Consider the following 22831-nt stretch of genomic DNA (forward strand, 5'->3'; position numbering starts at 1 on the left):
TGAAACAGGAAATAACAAAAAGTCTGAAATAAACCAGAAATGGGGAAGACAAGCCACAGTTTCTTTGGACATCTGATATGATATGTTCATAACCTAAATTGTGACTTAGTATGATATTCAAACATGCCTGTACAGTCACTGAAAGCTGACAAGTAGTTGTTTGGAAAAGTAGAGTTCTCTGCAGTTGCAGTTCTTTCATGTGAGATATTTTCCTTTATTGCTCTTAGGCTACTTGGGAGGTCCTGCATTACCACACATGTCCTCAGAGGGGTAGCTGAGCACTGATAATCAGGTATTAAAAAGAAGTGCTCTGCACTGTGGGTGTTTGAAAAGTGGTACTGTTCTTTAAAAGCTGGATTCGTGCATATGTATGAAGGAGTGGCATTCATTTCCCTCCGAGCCTCATGAATTTCAAAATAACTGAATAATAAGTGTTCGTAATTCCGCCCCCCACAAGGTGATCTTTTCTACAAAGAAAAATGATCAATAAACATTGGAAATAGCAGAAGCCACTGTAGCTGCCTAGAAGAGAATTTTGTTTCTGTCATGTTAAAAGATTGCTATCCAGTTTCATTACCATTTGTGTGTTCTCTCTCTTTTTTTCTTAATTATCCCTGGCCTTTACCCCTAATTAGTAGCATCTTGCTGTCATTCTCCAAGGAGGCCTCTCCTGGTATGGAAATGTCTCTCAGAATGTCTGAGAAGATGAGGAGTTTCGTCAAATAACTGAGAATGTTATGCAGATGCAACTTAAAAGTTACTTTTTATGCTCTATATGCAAAATCTTTTATCTTGCTGCATCTTTGTTTCTCCAGTTCAGTCAGGAGTAGAATATTTGCAAGTGCCAGTCTTTATAGGACACCCTGATAAGTATTAATTGAAGTGTTCTTTGAAAATATAAACGTTGTGCATCTGTTTTAAGGCAGATGCATGTAATGATTAATTTAGAGTGCTACAGATACCTATCCGAAATACCGTTTCTATTCTTTTAGTGCATGTCAGAAAGTAGTTCACCTTACAGTAAACTGATATTACTAATTTTTCCCACTCCATTTTTCATTTAAAAACATGTATCCATGCTTGTGTACATCCTCCTTGTAGCTCTGAAATGAAATCTGCTATGTGAGTCTGTTTGGGTGGAGTTTCCTCGCTGTATCACTCCCATTTCCCCAAACACCCACAGACCAATATTATCCCAGCATTCAGTCACTTCCTTCCTTTTGTTGCTTTTATTTTTAGAAGTTTAAAGTGGACACACATTTTACATTAAAATGTTCCTTTTCCTCTTTTTTTGGAGATACTTTATTTCCCTATATATGTTGCTTCATAAAATAGCCTCTCAAATTTGTATAAGCCTGAACAGATGGGATGAAAGGATTCCAGCTGATTTGGTTGCTAAGACAAGTTAGAAGGAGAGCTCCATCTCTTCACAGATTTTAAACCAGTTGTGGTATCTCAGGCCTTTTCATATAATGTATTTCCACACCCTCTTCCCTCAGGATTTTACTCAGGATAAGCTCATGCATGAGCCTCAATCTCTCTTGCTCTTATTTCCCCAAAAATATTTTTTTTAAAAAACAGAACTCCCAGAATCCTCCATCCAGCAGGACTAGTGGCCTTGGGATTTTAATATCATTCAGTTAGTAATTCTCACTTTGGCTGTGTCAGGAAGAAGTACAGAAGCTTGAGGTACATTGCAGACTGTGTTGAATTTGAAAACCCCATTAAAATAAGGCAGACAAATAGGTTTTGGATGACATCTGGCTGCTAGCTGCTGACCATTAACTAATTAAATGCAAAATAGTCTGCTTGCTCCCTTTCTGAAGGGAATTAAAATGCATAGGCAGGCCATCTGCCTTCCAGAGGCAGCATGAGGATTAGAACACCATCTTGTTGCTATTGTTAATATGGCTTGCTCTAGTTAGAGACTATAGACTTTAAATGATTTTCATACTGAAATATGTCTGGCAGAATCCTATTTGTTATTTATATGAGTACAGGCAAAAAGAAAAGAAACAGCAGTTAATTGCAGTTTACTGACAAATCATCATTGTGCAACTGGGTGCACAACCAACATGTGATCAATACCTTATTAGTATGCTATGGTGACTTGTGTGTTTTCCTTATGTGCAGAATAGGATTCTGACTGCAGCTGATTTACTTCTTCAGAAATTGTATCTGTTCCTAAGGGAGGTTGGAAAAGAGCAGTTAATTTCTCTTACGTATTTGTAGAAATTGGGATATCTTAAAATGGACTTTTATTGTGGCATAAACTTTGTGCACTAGAGTCCACTTCATCAAATGCAAGATACATTGTTGTTTTTCATGCAGCATGAGGTAATATGATAACATTCCCGGAAACCATTACAATGTTTGTTTTGCCTATGTTTGTGTGAGAAAAGTACTCTGGACTTCGCTGTTGAGGATTAGAGATCTTTACAGTACTGTACATTACTTGATCCCAAAGGGTTGTTTCGCAGACCTGGCAGCTAAGAACAGTGGCTATTTCCAGTTAGTAATTAGAAGCCCTTGGTGTTTGTATCAACACAGCTACAGACCAGGTGTACCCCAAGTGGGTAATGAAAACCAAACCTATTCTCAGAAACAGACTAAATCGCTGTTCTGGAATATATCAATGCAGTGTCTATAACACACTCAGCAGTGCTCACATCCAGATGCTTGGAGGCTGTGTTTGAAAAGGAAGACAAGATACAAAGGACAGGAAGCTTCAGTTATAGCTTAATTTGAGCCAGCAGTGCTTACAGTCCTTTGCACATGAGAAGAGGTAAATTTCTGTGGGGGTTAACAAACCTCATGGGACCAAAGGCAAGATAACAAAGAGGGTCCAGATGCAAAGGAAGACATGATTTCTGTGCCTGAAAGCAGGAACTGTGATAGCACCGACTTCCTTTATATCCTGATTCAAATCACACGTGTAAAACTGCTCATGGCTGTGTAATTTGCCACAAATATTTGTAGTTCATCATCCTAGGCCAAAGTCTACTAAGGAAGAGGAAGCCATTAGATTTTCGTTTTTTAAAAAAATGCACATGAGATTTTTAAATTTCTTTTTAAAATGTTGCCTCATAGCCTCCAAAAGTGGGAAATACATCTAGCATCTCCCTCCTGAGATGGATTGTATGAGAATCTATACTGTAATTACTGTAGTACATTGGCCAGAGTCTTAATATGTACTTAAGTTGAATTGCATAAATCACTACAGTGAATTGCTGCTAGTTAAGAAGTAGAGGGTTTTATTCCTCATTGCACACTAGTTGAGAGACCTGGCTCAAATAGGAAAATACATCTTTACTAATGGCAACTCCCCACAGCAATTTAACTTAGTGCCGGCATACTTAAGTAATAGGCTTCTTGATTCTGACTAGGGCTGGGCTGTCCAGCCATTCTTATGGCTAGTGGGGCTGTCTGGAATTTTGAGAAAGCAACATAGACGCTACCCCAAAATACCAAGGGAGTTACTATTTCACAAAACACCCATTTCATAGAAAAGAGGAAGCAGTGAGGCTAAATAACGAGGAACCTGAATATAAGACAGAGTTGGGGTCTTGGCCCACAAACACAGGCCCTCACCTTGTTCTGGCCCTTATTCAGATTACAAGTTTATAGTCACACACACAAGCACTGGCACAAACAAAACCCATGTCTTCAATGCCTTCGTCATTTGTTGTACTTTTGTCCCTGAAAACATCCTTGTGAGACTCCATGCCATTTAGATGAATGGAGCTGGAAAGTGGTGGGCAGCATGAGTTTTTCTTTTCTTTTCTTTTTTGCCATATGAAAAATACTTTTTTTAACACAAGATGATTTGAAAATTCAGAGGTGTCTATAGACATTTGAATTGGCACCCTATGTCCATGAGTGCAATGAAGTACTTCTAAGTGATCATGATGAAATTTCTGGCAATAACTGGCTGAAAGTTCTTGTGTCACAGAAAGAAAGCAAAAGGTTCTTTGGTGGCCAATAGATGTGCTACTTAAGTGCTAAACAGAGTTGGCACAATAACAAGGCAATGGTAAAGAAATGAAGCAGAATTTTGGAAAGAAGCAGCTCTGGATCTGACAGAGGAAGGCCTGAAACAGAAATTGGAGAAAGCCTATAATGAAAGCTGAAAAACACTTAAGTCTGAAAGAACAATCTCCTTATGTACATAATTCCAGAAATATGAGAGAGGCAGAGAGAGGAGAGAGAGAGAGAGAGAGAGAGAGAGAGGTATAGTGGATAGATCCATGCTGGATAGATCTATCCATGATCAGATCCATGCTCGGTCATGGAAACTTTTGGGAGGGGCAAGAGTACACTACTTCTTGAATATCTCACATAACCTTGGACATTTCATGAGCTCGAAGAGACTTGACAGCACATAACAACAAGAGGCGAGTGAAGCTCATGCTGTGACACTTAAGACACCTTCATTAGTTTAGAATTTTCCTGTTTGAGTCATGAGCTGTCCCTAACATCTTTTTCAGGACCAGGGCAAGCAGGAAGGGCTACGGAAAGGAGTAAACCAGATAATGAAGATAAAAAAGATCTGCTAGAGGAAGGGAAACAGTGAGATTATGGGTGGAAGGGAGAGGTGCAGATGGGAGGGAGCTATATAAATGGGTAAAGGTTATGTTTGGGAATTGATTTTAAACATCTGTCTACACCTTTGGCTTTAAGACTTGAGTATTATTTGATTCTGGCCTTAATGTGTCAGCACACTGTTGCTAATTCCAAAACTCCATAATAATGTTGATTGATGGAAATAATAATAATAATAATAATAATAATAATAATAATAATAATAATAATAATAATAATAATAATAATAAGAAGAAGAAGAAGAAGAAGAAGAAGAAGAAGAAGAAGAAGAAGAAGAAGAAGAAGAAGAAACATTGCATGGTGCCAAATTGATTCTGACTTATGAGTATTCTCTACCTAGGGTTTCCTAGGTAGAGATACTCAGAAGTGATTTACTATTCCCTTCTTTTGGGGGTGCCCTCAAATTGTATGGATTGCCCAAAACCGCACAATCCTGCTTTTCTTCCATGAGGCACAGTGCAAACTCCCAACCTCTGGATCCACAGCTAGATACCTAAACCACTGAACTAACCAGCCAGCTGCTGGACATAGCAGGAAATATAATATATAATATTACTGAGGTATCCTACATTTGAATGTTGACATCCAAACTCTATTATTACTATCCATGGACCCAGGTGTCCCTCTAATTTTATTTTTATTAGATTAAGAATGTGGCGCAAATTGCTGATACATGTGGACAGTATAATGCTTTCTACATTTTGAAGAGATTGTGTGCTTTTCAGAATACAACTTATTCTTCATTCCTCATTGAGGATCTTGAAGATCTGTGGTTTAACTGGTGTGGGTAATTCCTCCATAGAGGCCATGACATGCCACTTTTGTGTTCATAGTTGTTGTGGCCTGTTTCTCACCTGGGGAATAACTTTAGACTAATGATTTCCTTCATGCTTAGCTGAAACAGAAACATTCTGGAGTCCAGCCATGTGCTTGAGAGCTCATGGTCACCCCCATGTTCTGAACAGGTGGCAGAGAAGGACTTTGTGGAAGATTTGTTATTCAGTAACTAGCATACCCTCTTTGTCTTCAGGCGAATAATTGTGACCTATCGTTTTATATTTCAAGGGGTGTGCACTTGAAATTTTATACCTGTGTACTCTTTTTATATTGGATGTGTAACTTGTAATTTGCGTGGCCATCAGTTCCAATATCAATGTCCTCTGAGTAAACATTTGAGCGTCAAAGGTGTTACTCACCTCTCCCTAGTGCAAACAGGGGCAATGTGCAGCCCATGGATTGCATGTGGTTCCTAGAAATCCATATATGGCCTCCTGGCATTCTCTTTCCCCCACATCCCACCCCACCCCACCCCACCCTGGTCAATTAAAAAAAAGTGCTTTTGAAGAGTATCACTTGGGAGACTCAAAAAGGTATTTTTAATGCTCTCCAGGAGGATTGAAAACACCATTTCCATACTTTGAAGGTCACCTAGGACTCCTGGTCTCTCCCACCCCCAGCATTATTTTTAAGTCTGGTGGGAAATGTAGCATTTCTTTATATTCCCATTTGAGGTGTGGAAGAAGGGGCTCCAATGACCATTGGTCCTAGGGAGGCAGCTGCTAAATTTCGAACTGGCATCTCTTAAGTATAGCCTAAGCTTAGAAGGAATAATATTTTTGAAATGAAGTACTATACCATACCCAGAAAATCCTGTTGGAAGCCCTGCACAGATCTTAAATCCCTTGCCTCTTTTTGATTAGTACAATGCACAAGTTGAAAAAGAAGGTTAGATTTCTATTAATATTTTCCAGTTTTAATATTCTTAGCATTCCTCTGGCTTTCCCCCCCCCCCTTCCAATACACTATAGGTGGAGGTATCCATTTTCCTGTTTTGGCAGTTATGTATTTTCATCAGTTCTGTTAAAACAGGACTATAAGACATGCAAATAAAAAAATTAGGTGATTGTTTTCATTCTCCCTGGGCACAATCTGTTACTAATTTTCCATATTTTGTTGTTGCTATTTGTTGTGTTTTTTCAAGACAGGTTTAAGAAGAAATGGCTGTTGAAAACCCATTGTGTTTTGAAGCAAAACTTTTTTGTGTATTTTTTCTTTTTCTTTTTTGCTAGGACTTTTAATGGAATATTTACATATCTATTATATTGTACAAGTTGCATAGGTTAATAGCAGCAGCTTGATTTTGAAGGGTGGATAATCCTATCTTGGAGCATGAAGCTGGATTCAAGTTGTATACAGATGTTTCTTTTCTATATGTTGCATCTAATTAAAAATGATGTCTGCTATTGCTTTCACACACCCATAAAACTTAGGAAAGTTAGATGGCAAAATTTAGAGGAGTAGAATAATATGAATTGAAGTTGGGGGAACAATAAGTAACAATCCTGCTAAATCAAATGTAGGACCCCTTGGTGGTCCAGTTTCCTTATACTTCAGCCTTCAGAAGCTCCAGCTAGTGTAGCCAGAGATAAGGGATTATGGGAATTGTAGTGTAAAATAGCTGGACAGGCAGAGTTTCACCATCCGTGTTCTCAATTAAATTAGCAGACAATATTAGTATGGCAGCAAGTGTGCAAAATTGTTCTAAGGAAAGAATGATAATAGTGATGATGATGATGATGATGATGATGATGATGATGATGATGATGATGATGATGATGATGATGATAGGAAGAGCAGGAAGATTGGTAAGAACAATAGAAACAGACTGTTTGGATAGAAGCTTTAATGTAAATTTATAGCTCAGTGGCAAAGTATATGCTTTGCATGTACAGTGGGGTCTTGACTTGAGAACTTGATCCATATTGGAAGGCGGTTCTCAAGTCAAAAAGTTCTCAGGTCAAATCTGCATTTCCCATAGGAATGCATTGAGAACCATTTGATCCGTATCTGCTCTTTTCCATCCATAGAAACTAATGGGAAGCTGCTATTCTGCCTTCGACCACTAGAGGGGGATATTTTGTTTCTTTTTTTCTTAGGTCAAGAAAGGTTCAGGGATGGCAGGGAAAATACAGTCCAGCCAGTCCGAAGACTGTCTCCCAATCCACTCTCTAAACGCTGGGAGGAGTGAGGAAGCAGACAGGCACCCTTTTCACTGGCCAACAGTTAACTGAAAGTTCAAATTTTGCACTTTCCCTGCCTCCCACGTGGTTTTTTTCAGTTCTTAACTCAAATCTAAGTATGTAAGTCAAGTCAATATTTTCCTATGAGAGTGGTTCTTAAGTCAAAATGTTCTTAACTCAAGCCGTTCTTAAGTCAAGACCCCACTGTAGAAGGGCCCATCTCCAGATTAAATCGTTTCTCTTCGGCAGCATGGCTAGCAAAAAACTTCCAACCTGAGAATTTAGAGAGCCACTGATCACTGGAATATAGGGGTAGAAGGATTGCTGATTTGCCTGTCAATGTCATTTAATACATTTGCAATAATATTCTATATATGTTTGCTCTGAAGTAAGCCCCACTAAATTCAGTAGGAAGTGCTCCAGCTATACTGGGCAGAAAATCTGGTTTACGATTTATATTGTTTGGCTTTGCAGAGATCCTGAAGTGGCTGTTTGTAGAGCCTGAGCTAAGTAACATTCCCTGCCCCACATTCTTTAAACCAATGTTTGTGTATTTAGGGGTATAAAGGATATGCTGCACCTTTTAAAGAGAGAGCTCTGGGTGGGTGGGTCGGCAGGTGGGTAGGGGAAGATGGTGAAAAGCAGGTAATTTCCCCTCCCAAGCTTTGCCCTCCTGATTGCTCACTTCTGGCTTGAAACTCATCTGGAAGTTAGCATTGAACTGAGCTACAAAACTACTGATCAGAAACAGCAGCCGAACCCCCTCTCAGCTACTGAACGAGGTAGACATCATGGGTGAACAAAGACTGCTAATGTGATCTTTCATTTATGTTATTTTTTTTTAAAAAAAGGACCCTTCTTGCTTCCACCCACATTTTTCCAATTATAACGCATTGAATTGATGTGACATCACTGTTGACCATAGGCCAGTCTATTCAACCGTCTGGCAAAGAAATTTATTAACTGGTTACCTGCCAATTGTCTGGAGTCTGGATTGCAATGCAGACATATTTCTTTTTTTAATGATAACATTGTTAGAGGGCCATACATTGACAAGCCTATAGAGGCCTGCAGAATCTCTAAAGTGCATATTTCAGATACAGATCATAGTTAAAATAAAATATTTGTCCATTACTTTTGATGCAAAAGGAAAGGAACTCTTTCAGTTTAACAGTGCCAAGGGACATCAAAATGTGTCCGATCAGCTGGCATAATAACAACAATTGATCTCATTGCTGTTGTTGACCCTTGGCCATTACATTGTCATATGCTTTTTGGTCTTGTCAGTTGTGAATTTAAGCACAAAGGCATTTACATCCTCAGGGAAATTTCATAGGCAGAATAGTTGGGAACTTAGGAACATTATACTTTCAAGCTATTAGGTAAAGCCAGACCACTGTACATAAACTCTTCTCTGAATTAGTTAAGATACACAAGATGTGTTTTACAGTAGGCTAACCATGGGATGTTTAAGAGTAAGATTTCAATCCCATGTACTGTACATGGGTAGAACCTATGAGTCAGGGTGCTGAATACATTGGAACATATTTCTTTTTAGTGTGCACAGGATTGCAAGGCCTAATTGGTTGTCTTTTATAGACAGTCTAGATTCCCGTTGTGGCGTAGTAGATCAAGTGGTGGACTAGGACACAAGAAATCTCAGTTTGAATCTCCGCAGAGCCATGGAAACTTGTGGAGTGGGGCTGGAGTGGAACTAGTACAGCTACTCCTTAAATATCTCAATTCCCTTGAAAGCTCTACAGGATTAGTGTCACTCTAAAGGCTCAATCATGCATGCCAAAAGAATTATTTTATTTTCACCCCATTTTGAAATTGGTGCATTTTAAAATGTGGTCACGTGGTGTACATATCACTGGATATATTCACATTCTTGTGAAAATAATAGTTTCATTTCCAGCGATTTGAACCTTTAGCAGACTGCACTGGGCAAGTATTTTAAATCGATGCTTTTATTGGGATGATTCTGGGGCAATGCTCCCCAACTTTAAACTTTTTAATATAAACTTTATTAATATGTCAATAAATGCTGACACCTCTTTCTTGTTCTCTTCAAATAATCCCAAGCAGGAAATGGCTCTTTCCCCACCCACAAGGGAAGAGTGGGTGGGAAGGCTGTCTCCTTCTGAGCAATGTATTCCTCTGTGTGTGTGTGTGTGTGTGTGTGTGTGTGTGTGTGTGTTGTGTGTGTGTGTGTGTGTGTGTGTGTGTGTGTGTGTGTGTGTGTGTGTCAGCAGCTGCTGCTACAACAAATGATTTGCCAATATGCCTTTAAAAACATTTTTTTTCCTAAAGGGTACAAGTGCAGTGGCCATGAAGTGGCCACAGCACCTAACAACCTGTCCCCTTCACAAAGGGAATAAATTGGCAGCAATGTTCACATGTGCAAAATCGAAATGAATTGGATTGATACATGATAGGTACATTTTAAAATAGCAAGGAGGAAATAAACCAATTGCCAGGGCAAATGCATCAGTGTTAGCTGTGCATCATGGGAAATGGAACATTTTGAAACTATCTAAATAACGGCAAAATTAGTGTAATTGGGGTTCTTTCGGCATGTGTGATCAAACCCTCAGTCAGGTCTGACTTGATGGCATATCATGTAACATCACAGTCTGCTGCTCTTATAATATCGGAATGTAAAACATTTTAATCCAGAGTTTTTTCTTTATTTTTGCATTTGCCATTGCTGTTTTGACATACATTTTGGGATGTTTACTGAATAAGGGAAGTGATGTTTCTGATTTGGCATGGTAAATATGACAAGTGCGTCCTGCCAAATGCACACACCTACTTCCCCTAGGAGGAGCAGAAGAGATAACTTTTCATGCAGAGATTATGCTGTCCAGTCCTTGGCATCTGGGGAAAAGTGACTCAGGTATCAGGCATGGGAATACACCTTTCTCTACCTGCGGTATTGGCAAGCAGCTTTCCCCCAGAGTAGGCTGCACTCTTAATAGACAGACCACTCCCTGGCTGGCTGATCCCAGAGTAGAACAGCCTGCTGTTTTAATCTTAGAAAGGATATAGATGTTTATGCCAATTGTGTCATTGCTGATTCTCATGGAAATAAATAAAACAAAATATGCTATCTCCTCACCCACTCCCAAGATCTCCCTTGTCTTGCACAGAGCACCAATGAGTTTTCCATGCCCCAAATAAGCTTTAGGCTGCCCCAGATTGGTGTTGCTTTGCCCGTTGCATGCTGTGCAGATTTAATAATTCATGTGGAAAACATGTAGCAAAGTAGTGGTTCGCTGCTAAAAGAACATGAATGTTTATTTCCATCGCTGTCCCACTGCTACCACTTTTTCAGAGGCTTTGTGTTATCTTGGGAATGTATGCTTCGTTTCCTCCTAGTTACAATCATGCTAAATGTTAACTGATGGACAGGCATAGAATGATCTCTCAGGTCCTTACCCTGATAGGGGAGCTATCGAGGGCTGAACAATGTGATATCTGTGGGGTGTTAGTATATCATTTGGGTACATATGGTAGTTTTGCATGCAAATGCAATGTGCACCCAACTGTGTTTTTTTGTTGCATGGAAGATTGTGAATGTGACACCTACACCCTGCATAACGGGAGGTGCTGGGTGAAATAAGAGACATTAAAAGATTATCAGGGGATATATATTTGTAACTAGTGTAATTAAGGAATGGGAGGTAAATGAGGAAGGTATACCATTCTCTTTATTCCTTTCTAATTCTCCTCTGGTGAGGGGGAGGGGGGTCAACCTCCAGTACTCTGAAGCCACTCATCCCCATCCCTGGGCTTTGCAAGGCTGCACTCCTGTGATCCCCACAAATGCTTCTTCTTACAAAATAAGTTCTTTTAACTGAAAAAAAAATCCCTGCACCTTCTAGTGGCCAAAACACATATTTTTTAAATGAGGCTGTAGGCCACATTTTGGTGACTTCTGTTCTGTGGGGAAAGGGCATATGAAGTAAATGGGGGAGATGGAGGTATGGGAGCATGAGTGCATATGTATGCACATTGTAACACGCAGATGAGTGTATTACCTATGTATCTATTGAGGTAGTCCCTCGTGGGAGGGATCAGTTACCAACAGCCCATGGTCCAAGTGAGGGGTAATTACTATACTGTACTATTTCAATATGAGGTGTCCCCTCATGGGACCTTGAGCCACCCTGCCTGATATTTTTTAAAGCATATACAATTCAAGAAGCTTGAGAAGCCATCTGAGACCTGGTAATAACCAATGCTAAGAAGATAGTCTACAGTAAGACCTTGTTCTTCAAGCAAGACTCAGATGTAACAGGAAATGGTTTTATACTCTTTCCTTTACCAAGATACAAAGGCTAATTTAGGTGGGTAGAGAGAGAGAGCAGTGTCAGAAGATCCTTCACTGAGGCTGTCAGTTATATCCAACAAAGGTCAAATTCATATGGATCCAGTAATTCCCAGTGGATCATTATAGTCTCTGGAAAATAATCTGTCAGGTGAGCTGTTGGACCAGATTACAGAACCATATAGCAATGGCTGCAATCTTGTTGCTTTGTCACACATGCAGAAGGAATGGTGTAACATTCAGTGTGCAATTAAAGAGTCCCTGCTGGGATTCTCAGGAGCATACATACATATTGATTTTGTGCACACTCAATAGTTCCATAATATTAATAATAATAATTGAGTGCCATCAAATCCTTACAGCTCTGCAGTTCTAAAATGAAGATGATGAAGAAGAAGAAGTCAATTCCCACTTATAGTTGTCCTTTCCAAGGTTTTCTGGGTAGCAAATACTTAAAAGTGGTTTACCATTCCTGTCTTCTGGGGACACTCTGGGATTTTGTGGCTTGCCCAAAGTGACACAGGCTGGCTCTTTTTCCAGGAGGCCGAGTGGGGTATTGAATTCCCAACCTCTGGCTCCACAGCCAGATCCTAAACCACTGAGCCTGTTGGGGATTCATTAATTGCCGATTAGATGCAACTGAATGTTATGTCACCACTTGCCTTCCACATGTATAGCAAAGCAACAGGCTTTCAGCCATTATGTAAATGAATTAATGTAATTTAAGTAGTGTTTTGTAGCTAATATTTTTTCCAAGCTATATTTTAAATCTCACCTTGGTCTTCAATGTGAATATCATACTTCAGAAATATATATTTTTAAAATGACGTATGTTGTGTGATAGCCACACAGGATATCCATCTTTCTTTCCACCTAAGCAATAACACTTGAAAGACTTGATACAAAGGTGGCGACTGGAATCCTGTTCTGTTTGAACAATGTGGGAGTTACTAAGGATGTGAAATGAGATAGCAGTGGCTGTTAGGGAAAAGAGATATAAAGTTGTGGAAAACAACAGGAATCTACTTTGATAGGCTTGTTAGTCTTTTTCTTTGGTCGTAGGATGGGAGTTGGTTGACAAACACGGTTGGGCAGACTGTATCTTAAAGTTCAACTCATTGCTCCTGAGTCTTTTTCATCATGATTATCAAGTGGCATGCTTCCGTAGCGTCATTTAAGCCTCAATTTCTTTTGTTTCATTAATCCTTTATCTCTTTCTACTTGTAAGAAATTTTCCATCTGGATTACACTGCAGTTAGCTTTTTGTTCATATCTGCAATATTTTCCTTCTGTGTTTTTAAATAATTTATTGTGTATTTCCCATCTTTCCTTTCTCCGCGTTTAATACTGCAGAAGTGCCCTTTGCCACTCTGCCTCAGACAGAAAAATGCCATGGCCAGTTGCTTCAGTTTCTTCTGTAGGATAGTGTCAGCGGCAGTGAGCTGCTGCCTGTTGCAGTGGAAACAGCAGGTGGGCCAGCATGGCCAGCGTACAAGTATGATGGGCACTGCCATCAGGCAATTCCATGCCACTGGCTCTGGGTCCAGCAAGCAGGCAGCGTACCTAGAGCACAACTGGTGGGAATGTGGGAGAACTTAGTTTCTTGCATATTGGGCCATCCTCCTGTGCAGCATTGTGTGTGCACACGTTTTGCAGTTTCTTTACATTCACCTGTACCCAGTTCACACAAGGCACCAGGGCAATGTGTGGCTTAGCTATGCATTCCTACCAACAACAAGACATTTGAGGAAAGTTGAGGAGATTCACAGAGCAAAGTAGGAGGGTTGGGATGGTCCAGCTGGGAATGGGGGAGTGGTTGGACTTGCTGGTGGGTTTTCTTGAAGCTCTAGAACCCTTGCCTGAATGTGCTGCCTTATTATATCAAATCTGTTCGGATGTTACAGGGAGGCTGTCACACTGAAAAAGGCAGCAGTTGTGTCTTCTGAGCATGCCCAGTTCTCATGATACACACATGTCTACAGTTTCTGCAGTGCTCTTGCCAAACATTCAAAGCTAAAGGCCAACAATGCAGGATTAGCAATTGCAAAAATGAGCTTGCTTTTATGATGTAAACTGGGTGTCAGAAGCCACATGTGGTTGCGGCTTAGTTCTGGAAATTCTCCCCTGACCTTTCCTATCATGGCTAAGGAAAAGATTTGTATATGATATCATTGTCCTTAGAATGTTCATCCTTCCACCACCCCATCTCCACAAATTGCAATCAGTGAAATTGGGTTCTTGCAGGAAACGCTTTCTGAATACAATGTGAAATCATGTCATATATCTTTGTTTTACTAGGCATGAGCTTGGTTATGCAGGGAGAAGACCAGGCTGATGTCTCTGGATGAGTGCTAAGTTGCCACAAATGACTAGAATGGGTTTGGGGATCCAGGTCTCTCATATTCAATACGATAGAAATTTTGAACTCTGTAATCTAGATCATGTGTTCTGTCAGGTCTGTTAATGGCAGAAAATGGTGGCGCATCTCAACTCACAGCACTGCCGATCAGGCGATCGCAGTGCTGGGAAGGTGGGATGCGCTGGGGACACACCCGGGCCCACAGTTGGCCCAGAGAGAGGGAAAGAGGGTCTGGGAAAATGGAGGCCGATAGTTATCCCATGGTAAAGAAGAAGGGGATGACTGAGGCCGGAGCGCTGCTGGCTGGCTGTTAAATGGTCACATGATAATCAAGAGCTAACCTGAATCCACACTACAGCAGGACCCCCTTTTTGCCAAAGGAGTGACAATGTTTATGAAAATGGAATGGACTTCAATAAAGCGTGGCCCACGTTTTACCCACATTCTTGTGTGGTTATTCCGGGTAGGAGGGCAATGCAGAGTATGTGTCCCATCGCTGAGGGATGGGCATTCTTTTGTGGGCTAGCATGTTGCTGATGTTGTGAATGCAATTGGTTTAATTGGTTTTGTGGACTCTATGCCATACATGGAAACATTCTGAATGTCTCAATATGCAAATGTATACTGTGGCAGAACTGGACCAATCGCAATGTACCGTAGTAAAGACAATGTAGAAGTACAGGCACTATATAAGCTGAGAATTTCTTTGTTCAGGGTCCCCTTTTGTGGCACCTGCAAGCTTGCGTTCTGTCTGCTGAATAAAATCTTCATATCCCAAGAAACTTCCTGCATCTCTCTCTCTCGCCTGCTCGCTCACTGCTTTGGGTGACAGTTTAAGTTGAACTCCGAGCACTGCAGAATACTCAAATCTAGGCCCAGTGGCTATTTTTATATCAGTATGGTGCAGTCACAGAAACTGCAGCATATACCCAATTGCCTGAATTAATTATACAGATGCTCATTTGTTGTATTTTTGAATCCCTTTTCTCTCTGGAATTGTCAGCATCAAAATATTTATGTATGGTGCCGGCAGTGATTTGTTCCTGGAGGATAGAGGGACCCCACAATGAATTTAGCTAATTGTTTTGTTTACTGCAAAAAGTCCCTTTTGTCTCTCTGCTTGTGAATATGGCAGCATGACCTAAAAAGGAAACTTTCCCACTTCCTCAGCTTTTATAACCACTTAGGAGAACAGGTGAAGTACATTCTTCCACCTTCTCTGCAATGTCACCATCCGGACAGGTTTTATATCATGGATCTTCTCTGAACAGCCAGCCACTGGTAGAAAATCCTATTGTCTCCTTCCCTGAAATGGGGAATCAATTCAGAATCAGCAAACAGTAACTCGGTAGGAACAAACAGTCAGTGCTTCAGAAGGGTGGTGATTTCCTTTTGGGTAAACACTTCATTAATCTGAGGGAGCACATTCTTTTCCATCAAAAGATAAGGAGGCCAGATTGCCTTTCTCAGGGCTGGGCCTGGTTAAATTGTTTTTGCCCCTTAAACCCCAGACATGCAGTCTCTCCCGTCTTTAGTGGGTTGGCTTTGCCTGTCCTGTAGGATCCAAGATGATCTGAGGATAGCCTTCACTTTGCTGCTTGAGAGCTGCATCTGTGACCCAGATTGGGGGGCTCACTGCTCAAAGTCAGCCAGGCTAGTGTGGCATTTGTAGCAGGCAGTTCCACAAGCCCTTCGCTTCCTGCAGGACAGTTATATATATATATGTGAACATTTTCATATATATTTCCATATAACCCAAAGTTATCTCTGATGTAGGTGGCTGCTTTAGTCTACCTAGTGGTATGACTAGCTCTGTCTCACTGATGCTGTAGAAAAGAGGATAAAAGTCAAGATTCCTGCCCCAGAATAACCATCTCCTGAATGATGAATGCAGTACTGTATTTCTCTTTCTCGTCTGAATTTTCTGCTATTCTATTCAAAAAGCAGAGATTAGGGATAACTGGTAATTAGAGCTGAAACCACATTAATGTTTGCAATGAGGGGACTAAAGATGTGGTCACACGGGCAATTTGAATTAATTCCTATTCTGACTCTTCTTTTATATTGGGTTCAAGTCAAGTGGTATATAAATTTGTAGCTGTGTACACTTTAACTCAGATCGAGTAGATTTATTTCTGGTAATTAAACCCGTTTTTGGTGGCTACACAGATGAAATTGACTAATTTCCTTTCTGTTTTAGGAGCCTGCTGTTCATATGCTTTTTGACGTTTTTTTAAAATAAGTGATCCGCTCCTGACTTAATGGCTGAATTCATCTGAGACATCATTCTAAATATCGGAAGGCAGTCCTGAAAGATTCTACATAACATAAGCCATTTCAGTGGGGTCAAGCTACAAAGACACTAAGTGGGGTCATTGCCCACATTGGCAGTTACCACTTGTGGTCAGAGTGCACTAAGTGATGCATCGCCAACCATTTTTATTGGGGGAAAAAAGCCAACAATGAGCCGCTTTTTGCTACAGATGGTATGGACCATATGGGAGGTGGAAGGCCCCTCCTATGGGAAAGATTTGAGTGGCAGGGCCTGGAAGCTATGGCTCGTTGCCTTCCGATGCCAAGACAGTGTGGAGCAGGGATGCTGTGCATGGGGCTTGTCTGGTCTGGGTCCAAAGTTGTGGCAGAGTCCGGAGGGAGAGGAAGGGGGCTTGACTACTCAGAACTACAAATACAGGGACTGTGTTTTTAAATGCCCCCCCCCCAGGTAATAAGTACAACTTGCTTTTTTTTCTATGCTAGGTTTCTGCTTGCAGGATTTGTTGTTGTTATTTTAGTTTTTGTCTGAATGGAGGGAAGCGTTTAAAACTATAAATACAATCTGTAGGATTTTTGCTATCTCTTGGGGGGAAAGCTTGTTTTTAATAGGGACTTGAGATTTGGGATTTGGTACCAAAGATTCAGACTTGGATTTGGGATCTAGAGTGAAAGACTTGCCAAGATCCCTGCTCAAAATTAAGGTTTCTTTTTGGCTGTAGAAGTGGGTAAAAACAATAGAAAGACATAGCCTTTAGCACAAGTTAAGGGTTATAATTTGGTTTATTCGCCAGGTAGAAACAGCCAGCCGTGCCAAATAAAAGCCCAAATAATGTTTTTCCTGAAATGCATAAGGATATGTTTTTCCACTTTGGAGTCATCTCTGACTGATGTGAAGAATTCATATAGTTCATGTTGACGTCTTGTAGGTGGTGCTGTGTGCAGCCATTGATGATATGTTATATTGTCCAGAAAGAACAAGGAAAAAGCTGTATGGTCCCCAGAGTTACATGACACTCACATTAGTTAAGGGTTTCCCCTTTCCAGTCACAGGCTGTCTGAAATGGCTGTTTCTGGCCCCAGTCATAGTCTGTTCTGAATGTCTTGCCCTTATAACAAGTTTATTATACTTGATGCTTGATTTCTCCCAAACTTTACAACCTTGCTTCTTGCAGACATCTCTGCTGTATTTAATAAGGCACATTAATGTGGATCTGTGGGACAGTATGAGATCTGAGCTCTGTGATGATACTCTGTTTTCTGTGATGAGCTTCTATTTGGTGGCCTCTCTTGTGGACTCTTGTGCTGATTTCCTTGCTGACCTGGGTGCACCTATTTAGCACTTTATTTATTTAATATTTTAGGATGGAAGAGGAATGACCTTAACAAGGGACAGGTGGCTTTAAGGCCATTGCTTCAAGTAGCAGATTTAAGGTCTCTTTAAAAGGCAGCAAATCTAGCTATTTGCTCTACTATTGCAGTACTGTATCTTTACTGCCAGGGATCAGAAGGGGTGCTTATGAGATTGTCTATATCAGGTGCCAAAATAGGTTGGCTAGATTTGGTAACCATCTGCCCTGTCTTATGTGGGGGAAAAAATATTATACGGTGATTTGTCTAAAACAACCAAATGTTTTGGGACAGCCCTGGAATTACTGGTGTTGATACTTGTCTGATTTCTCTCTCTGTTTTGGTGTATTTATTGAGCACATGTGGAAAGATTGGCATAGTACCAGTTCCTAAATATATGACTGTTCTGCAGCCTTCTCTTGAAGCATTTTCCAGTAGCCATCAGCAGCAGGAATTCTGGATGGGAGAGTGAGTGGCCTTGGCAAAGGATGATAGGAATGGTCCATCTGCTCTATGTGTGTAGCATAAAATGCAAATGGGGCTACCAGAGAAAGAAGGGATTTCTTCCACATCTAGCTTAGAAATGCAACAGAGAGATGGAGGAGGAATACAGCTCTCTGTCCTTCTTCCAGTCCCCAGCAGCCGTGTGTGTTTCGTTTGTTTGCAGGGTAGTAACCATTGTGGGCTTATTCATGCAAGTATTAATCTCACTCCCTTTCCAGCCACAAACGTATACACTGATTATTTTTTCTCTTTTCAAACCCGAAAGGAAATTGCATTCCTGAAGTTCACCATGACTTTTGGTTCACATTGCTTTCCCAATCCTTTCATTGGTTATAAAGGAGCAGCATCCGTTTATATTATAGATATATCAGATTAAAGTGCCATTTCTTGTAGTATCTTTAACATAATAGCAGGCAGAAGTATCTAGCTGGCCACTTTTGAGAACAGAATAGTAGATCCAACCAGGCACTTCTTCTGGTCTTAACTCAGTGATACATCTACATTAAATAAATGACACTCAGTCACGGAAGCTGCACTTAGAAATGTTTGCCAAGATGTTATACATTCCATTGCTTCTCATCTTAAGTCCTGCCTAATATATGAGGATTATTCATTGTGTTCATGTGTAAATAAAGATATAAAGTGATTCCAAGAACTTGTGAAGCATTTTCCAGGGAAATAGATACGCCAGTTATTGGAGAAGCTACAGAACACACAGCCAGATTTTGCTGCACTGTGATTCTAAAAAATGAAGTGGTTGGACATAAGATGTACTGAAGTCACTCAATCAGACTGACTTCATCATTGGCGCCTATATCCAAATAAATGTACTAACGCTCAAACCCCTAAAAATCATTCAAGGTTTGCTCCAGTAGTTCTCTCCAAATTCTTACTCATTTTTGTTTTATCTATATAGTGGATAGGCACCAGCGGATCTGTGCCCAACCCCTCTGGAGGCTGGCCTGCTGTCCCCTCCAAGGTGATTGCTACCAGAGAGTTTACCACTGCAGTTTTTTTCTCTAAATGTTTCCGTGACTGCAGCAAGTATGTAGGGTGAAGGATGGTGACAGAGTGCTCTCCCCCAGCAGAGTGTGGAAGATTAGCAGAGCATCTCCTTCCCTCTGTAAAAGAAGGGCAAGAGAGGGCAAATGGAAAATGTTCAATGGGAGTACCATGATTTTGGCATGATATTTGTCTGCTGCATTGTATTTTTCTACTCACTTGAGGCTAAAGCTGTTGTGTTCAGGGGGCTTGCTTTTGACACCTGACCTTCCTATGGTGGTTCTGTTTGTCATCATTTACTATGTGCCCTGTCTCACTGGAGCAGACCTTGGGAACATACTTCAAACATACGCTGAGCAAAGACTGGGCCTTAAACATACATGCTCCGTGGCTGAAGCCAAAACTGTAAACTAGTACTCAAACTAAATTGCAGTGCTGAAGGACTAACTTCAGTGACACAGAACAAAAGAGATTAATGATCATGTGTTTTCTCCACCTGCTTTAACCACGGTTTTCCTTACTCCAGCATTTGAAAAGATTTAATGTGTTTCTCCTGCCGTCTTTGTAATTTGTAAACTTCTGTTTTTAAAATTCTTTCCTATATTTCATCAGGCACAGGCTGCATACTTTGGTGATCATTGATCATTATTATGTAGTGTTTTTCAGTATTCCATTGCTGGGTTTTTAAACTGTAGTCCTTTGCAAGAGTTTGCTGGGCTTTAGCTTTGTGAACTAGCTTTATCTTGAACTTGAACCAAAACTTGACTAATCTGTAATGAAGTCCAGGTTTCACGGAACTTGGCATGGTGGATATGCTTTCAGCTGTTGCATAATGGCTCGTCCTGCATAACCACTGCTCACTGGCAGCAGTTTCACCTCTCAAGTCCTTTCCAAATTCTCAAAGCATAAGGCAGAAATTTCAGACTCTTCCAAACCTCTAAGGTGTGTCCCATACCCCAAAGCACTATATGTCTGTAAAATCTCAAGCAGGATTCCTGTAACCCCTCATTCCACAGAGGTTGAGAAACAGAAGTGTAGCTATGGCTTAGATTTAGACTGTGGATAGGAAGTTCTCTCCATTTGCTGAAGGAAGATGGTGAGAATCATGGCTATTTTGTCTGTCTGTCTGTCTGTCTGTCTGTCTGTCTGTCTGTCTGTCTGTCTGTCTGTCTGTCTGTCTGTCTTCCTTCCTTCCTTCCTTCCTTCCTTCCTTCCTTCCTTCCTTCCTTCCTTCCTTCCTTCCTTCCTTCCTTCCTTCCTTCCTTCCTTCCTTCCATCCATCCATCCATCCATCCATCCATCCATCCATCCATCCATCCATCCATCCATCCATCCATCCATCCATCCACTGCAATGGCAAGCCATGCACTGTGGGTGTGGAACATGACCACACCCTCAGCATTCAGTGTTGTTGTTCCAAGCTCTTTTTCTGGGACTTCCCCCATACCACCACTGCCACCCACATCTCTGTTGTGCATGACCCTATCTGACAAACTCCTCTGACAGAGCTCTTACATAAGGTTTTATAGCAAGTTTTGCCTCTAGGCTCTATGAATTATAGACAAAGAAATCAAGGTTTCATGGCTCAGTGATCATCAGTGTAAAGCAAAGAGGAAGATACTCTTTCTTTCTTTCTTTCTTTCTTTCTTTCTTTCATGATGATTTAAAAACGGGTGACAGAAATTATATCTATGACTCACTTGACCTTTTGTTGACTCTGCATGCCAGATGCCAGTTATAGTCCCATCCTTTGTATACTCAGGCTTATAGCAAAATAGAGATAAAGTTAAACTAAAATAGAGATAAAGTTCCCAAGTCAAACTAATTCACCACCGCTGCATGCAGTGATAGGTGCCAGTTAAAATGACTTTAAATGGGCATGAGACAAATTCGGGGATGATGGGGCTCTTTGTCACAACGGATATTTTTTCTCCCGGGTATGAGAGACATCATGTTCATGTTTACCCATTGCTAAGGAGCTCAAAGGGGAAGGGTGCTAAGGTGTTCATGTCCTCCTTGGGCTTGCTATTAGAAGAAAAGGATGGTCACTGTGTGAACAGAAGCTGGGCTAGATGGGCCGGTGTGGTCTGATTGAACATGGCTCTTCTTAATGTCGTTGGCCTATTAGATGTGATTGGAAGCAGAGAGAATCCCATATTCCATCCTTCCCCAGACTGGGAACCTCCAGATGCATTGGACTGTAGTGGTCATGCTGCTTTGGTGTGGTGAGAGTTGTAGTCCACACATTCGTAGAGTATCAGATCGGAAAGATTGCTGTACCCAGTTCCCTAGGATTAAGCCCCATTGAGCACTGTGGGAACTTACTTATAGGTAAACATGCATATGGCCACTCCAAAGTAGGGCTCAACATCCTGCCACCTGGTATAAGGTTACATTGCATTATACCAGCAGCTCTCAAGAGCCAAGGATCAGTTGAAGCGTTGGTGACTTTCCCATTATAAGCCCCAACACAGGTCAGATCTTGAAGGTTCCAGATATATATGTTTGCTGATGTGGTTTTTAAAAATTAAAATAGATTGGTTAAATGTTATCAGTTATAACATATTCTGTTTATTTTAAACTGTTTTCTCTGTAAACCATCGTATTCCAGAAGCATCAGAGATGCCCTTTGTTTTAGGCACCAAGCTACTATACATCTCTCGAACTATTTGCTCTTGTATCCCTCTGGTTCAGTAATAGTGTGGTGATATTTGTGTCATACTTGTGGAAAAATGGAAAATTAAATGATGGGGAGGGAGAGACAGTAAATAAGAGGTGCAGTGGCCTGTCACATTTAACATGTGCTATTGTCATTTTTACTCTGAAATATGCAGAACATGGTTTCGTTGGCTATTCTGAAGAGCTTATGTTGAACAACACACTGCCGGATTACAGCCCTGAGGAGACCTTCTTCACTGTGTTTGGGGTGTTCTTCCCAGCTGCTACAGGTACAGAATTTTTATGAGATGGAACTTTTCTGCTTCTTAGAGATGAATACTTTTATTCATCATTTTCCAAATTTTATGTAAGGTACACAGTACCCAAACCAGTCATATATCTCACCAGAATTCCTGGTGATAGTAGCAAATAAGAGGGGGAGGAGGAAATAGGAGGGTTGGATTTGCAGTAGATGACATGTAAGGGTCAATAGAGGTCCCCAGGTTCCAAGCCAGGAAACATTGACCAATATACTGAAGTAAGACACAACTGAAGCAGACTCATTGAATCAATGGGATTTACAGAGGAGTTGACTCACTAAACCCCCCTGATTCAGTGGACCTGCCCTAGTTTCAACTCACAACAGTAAACAGCAGGATTTCAACCACTTAATGTCATAATGGGTTTATTTTAGAGATGGGCATGAACCAGTCCATCCCAGTTCATCCCAGT

The 22831-nt window shown here is 40.8% G+C and overlaps 1 protein-coding gene across 1 annotated transcript in view; it reads left to right on the forward strand.

The window, feature by feature from the left end:
- Window positions 1–22831, forward strand: part of SLC12A8 (solute carrier family 12 member 8) — an 81960-nt gene that overhangs the window by 25617 nt on the left and 33512 nt on the right. The window contains exon 6 of the mRNA XM_072984968.2: window positions 22276–22389. Within this exon, the coding sequence (XP_072841069.2) occupies window positions 22276–22389 (114 nt within the window). The remainder of the gene's footprint in view (window positions 1–22275; window positions 22390–22831) is intronic.

The sequence above is a fragment of the Pogona vitticeps genome, chromosome 1 (genome assembly GCF_051106095.1).
Source record: "Pogona vitticeps strain Pit_001003342236 chromosome 1, PviZW2.1, whole genome shotgun sequence".
Classification (NCBI taxonomy): Eukaryota; Metazoa; Chordata; class Lepidosauria; order Squamata; family Agamidae; genus Pogona; species Pogona vitticeps.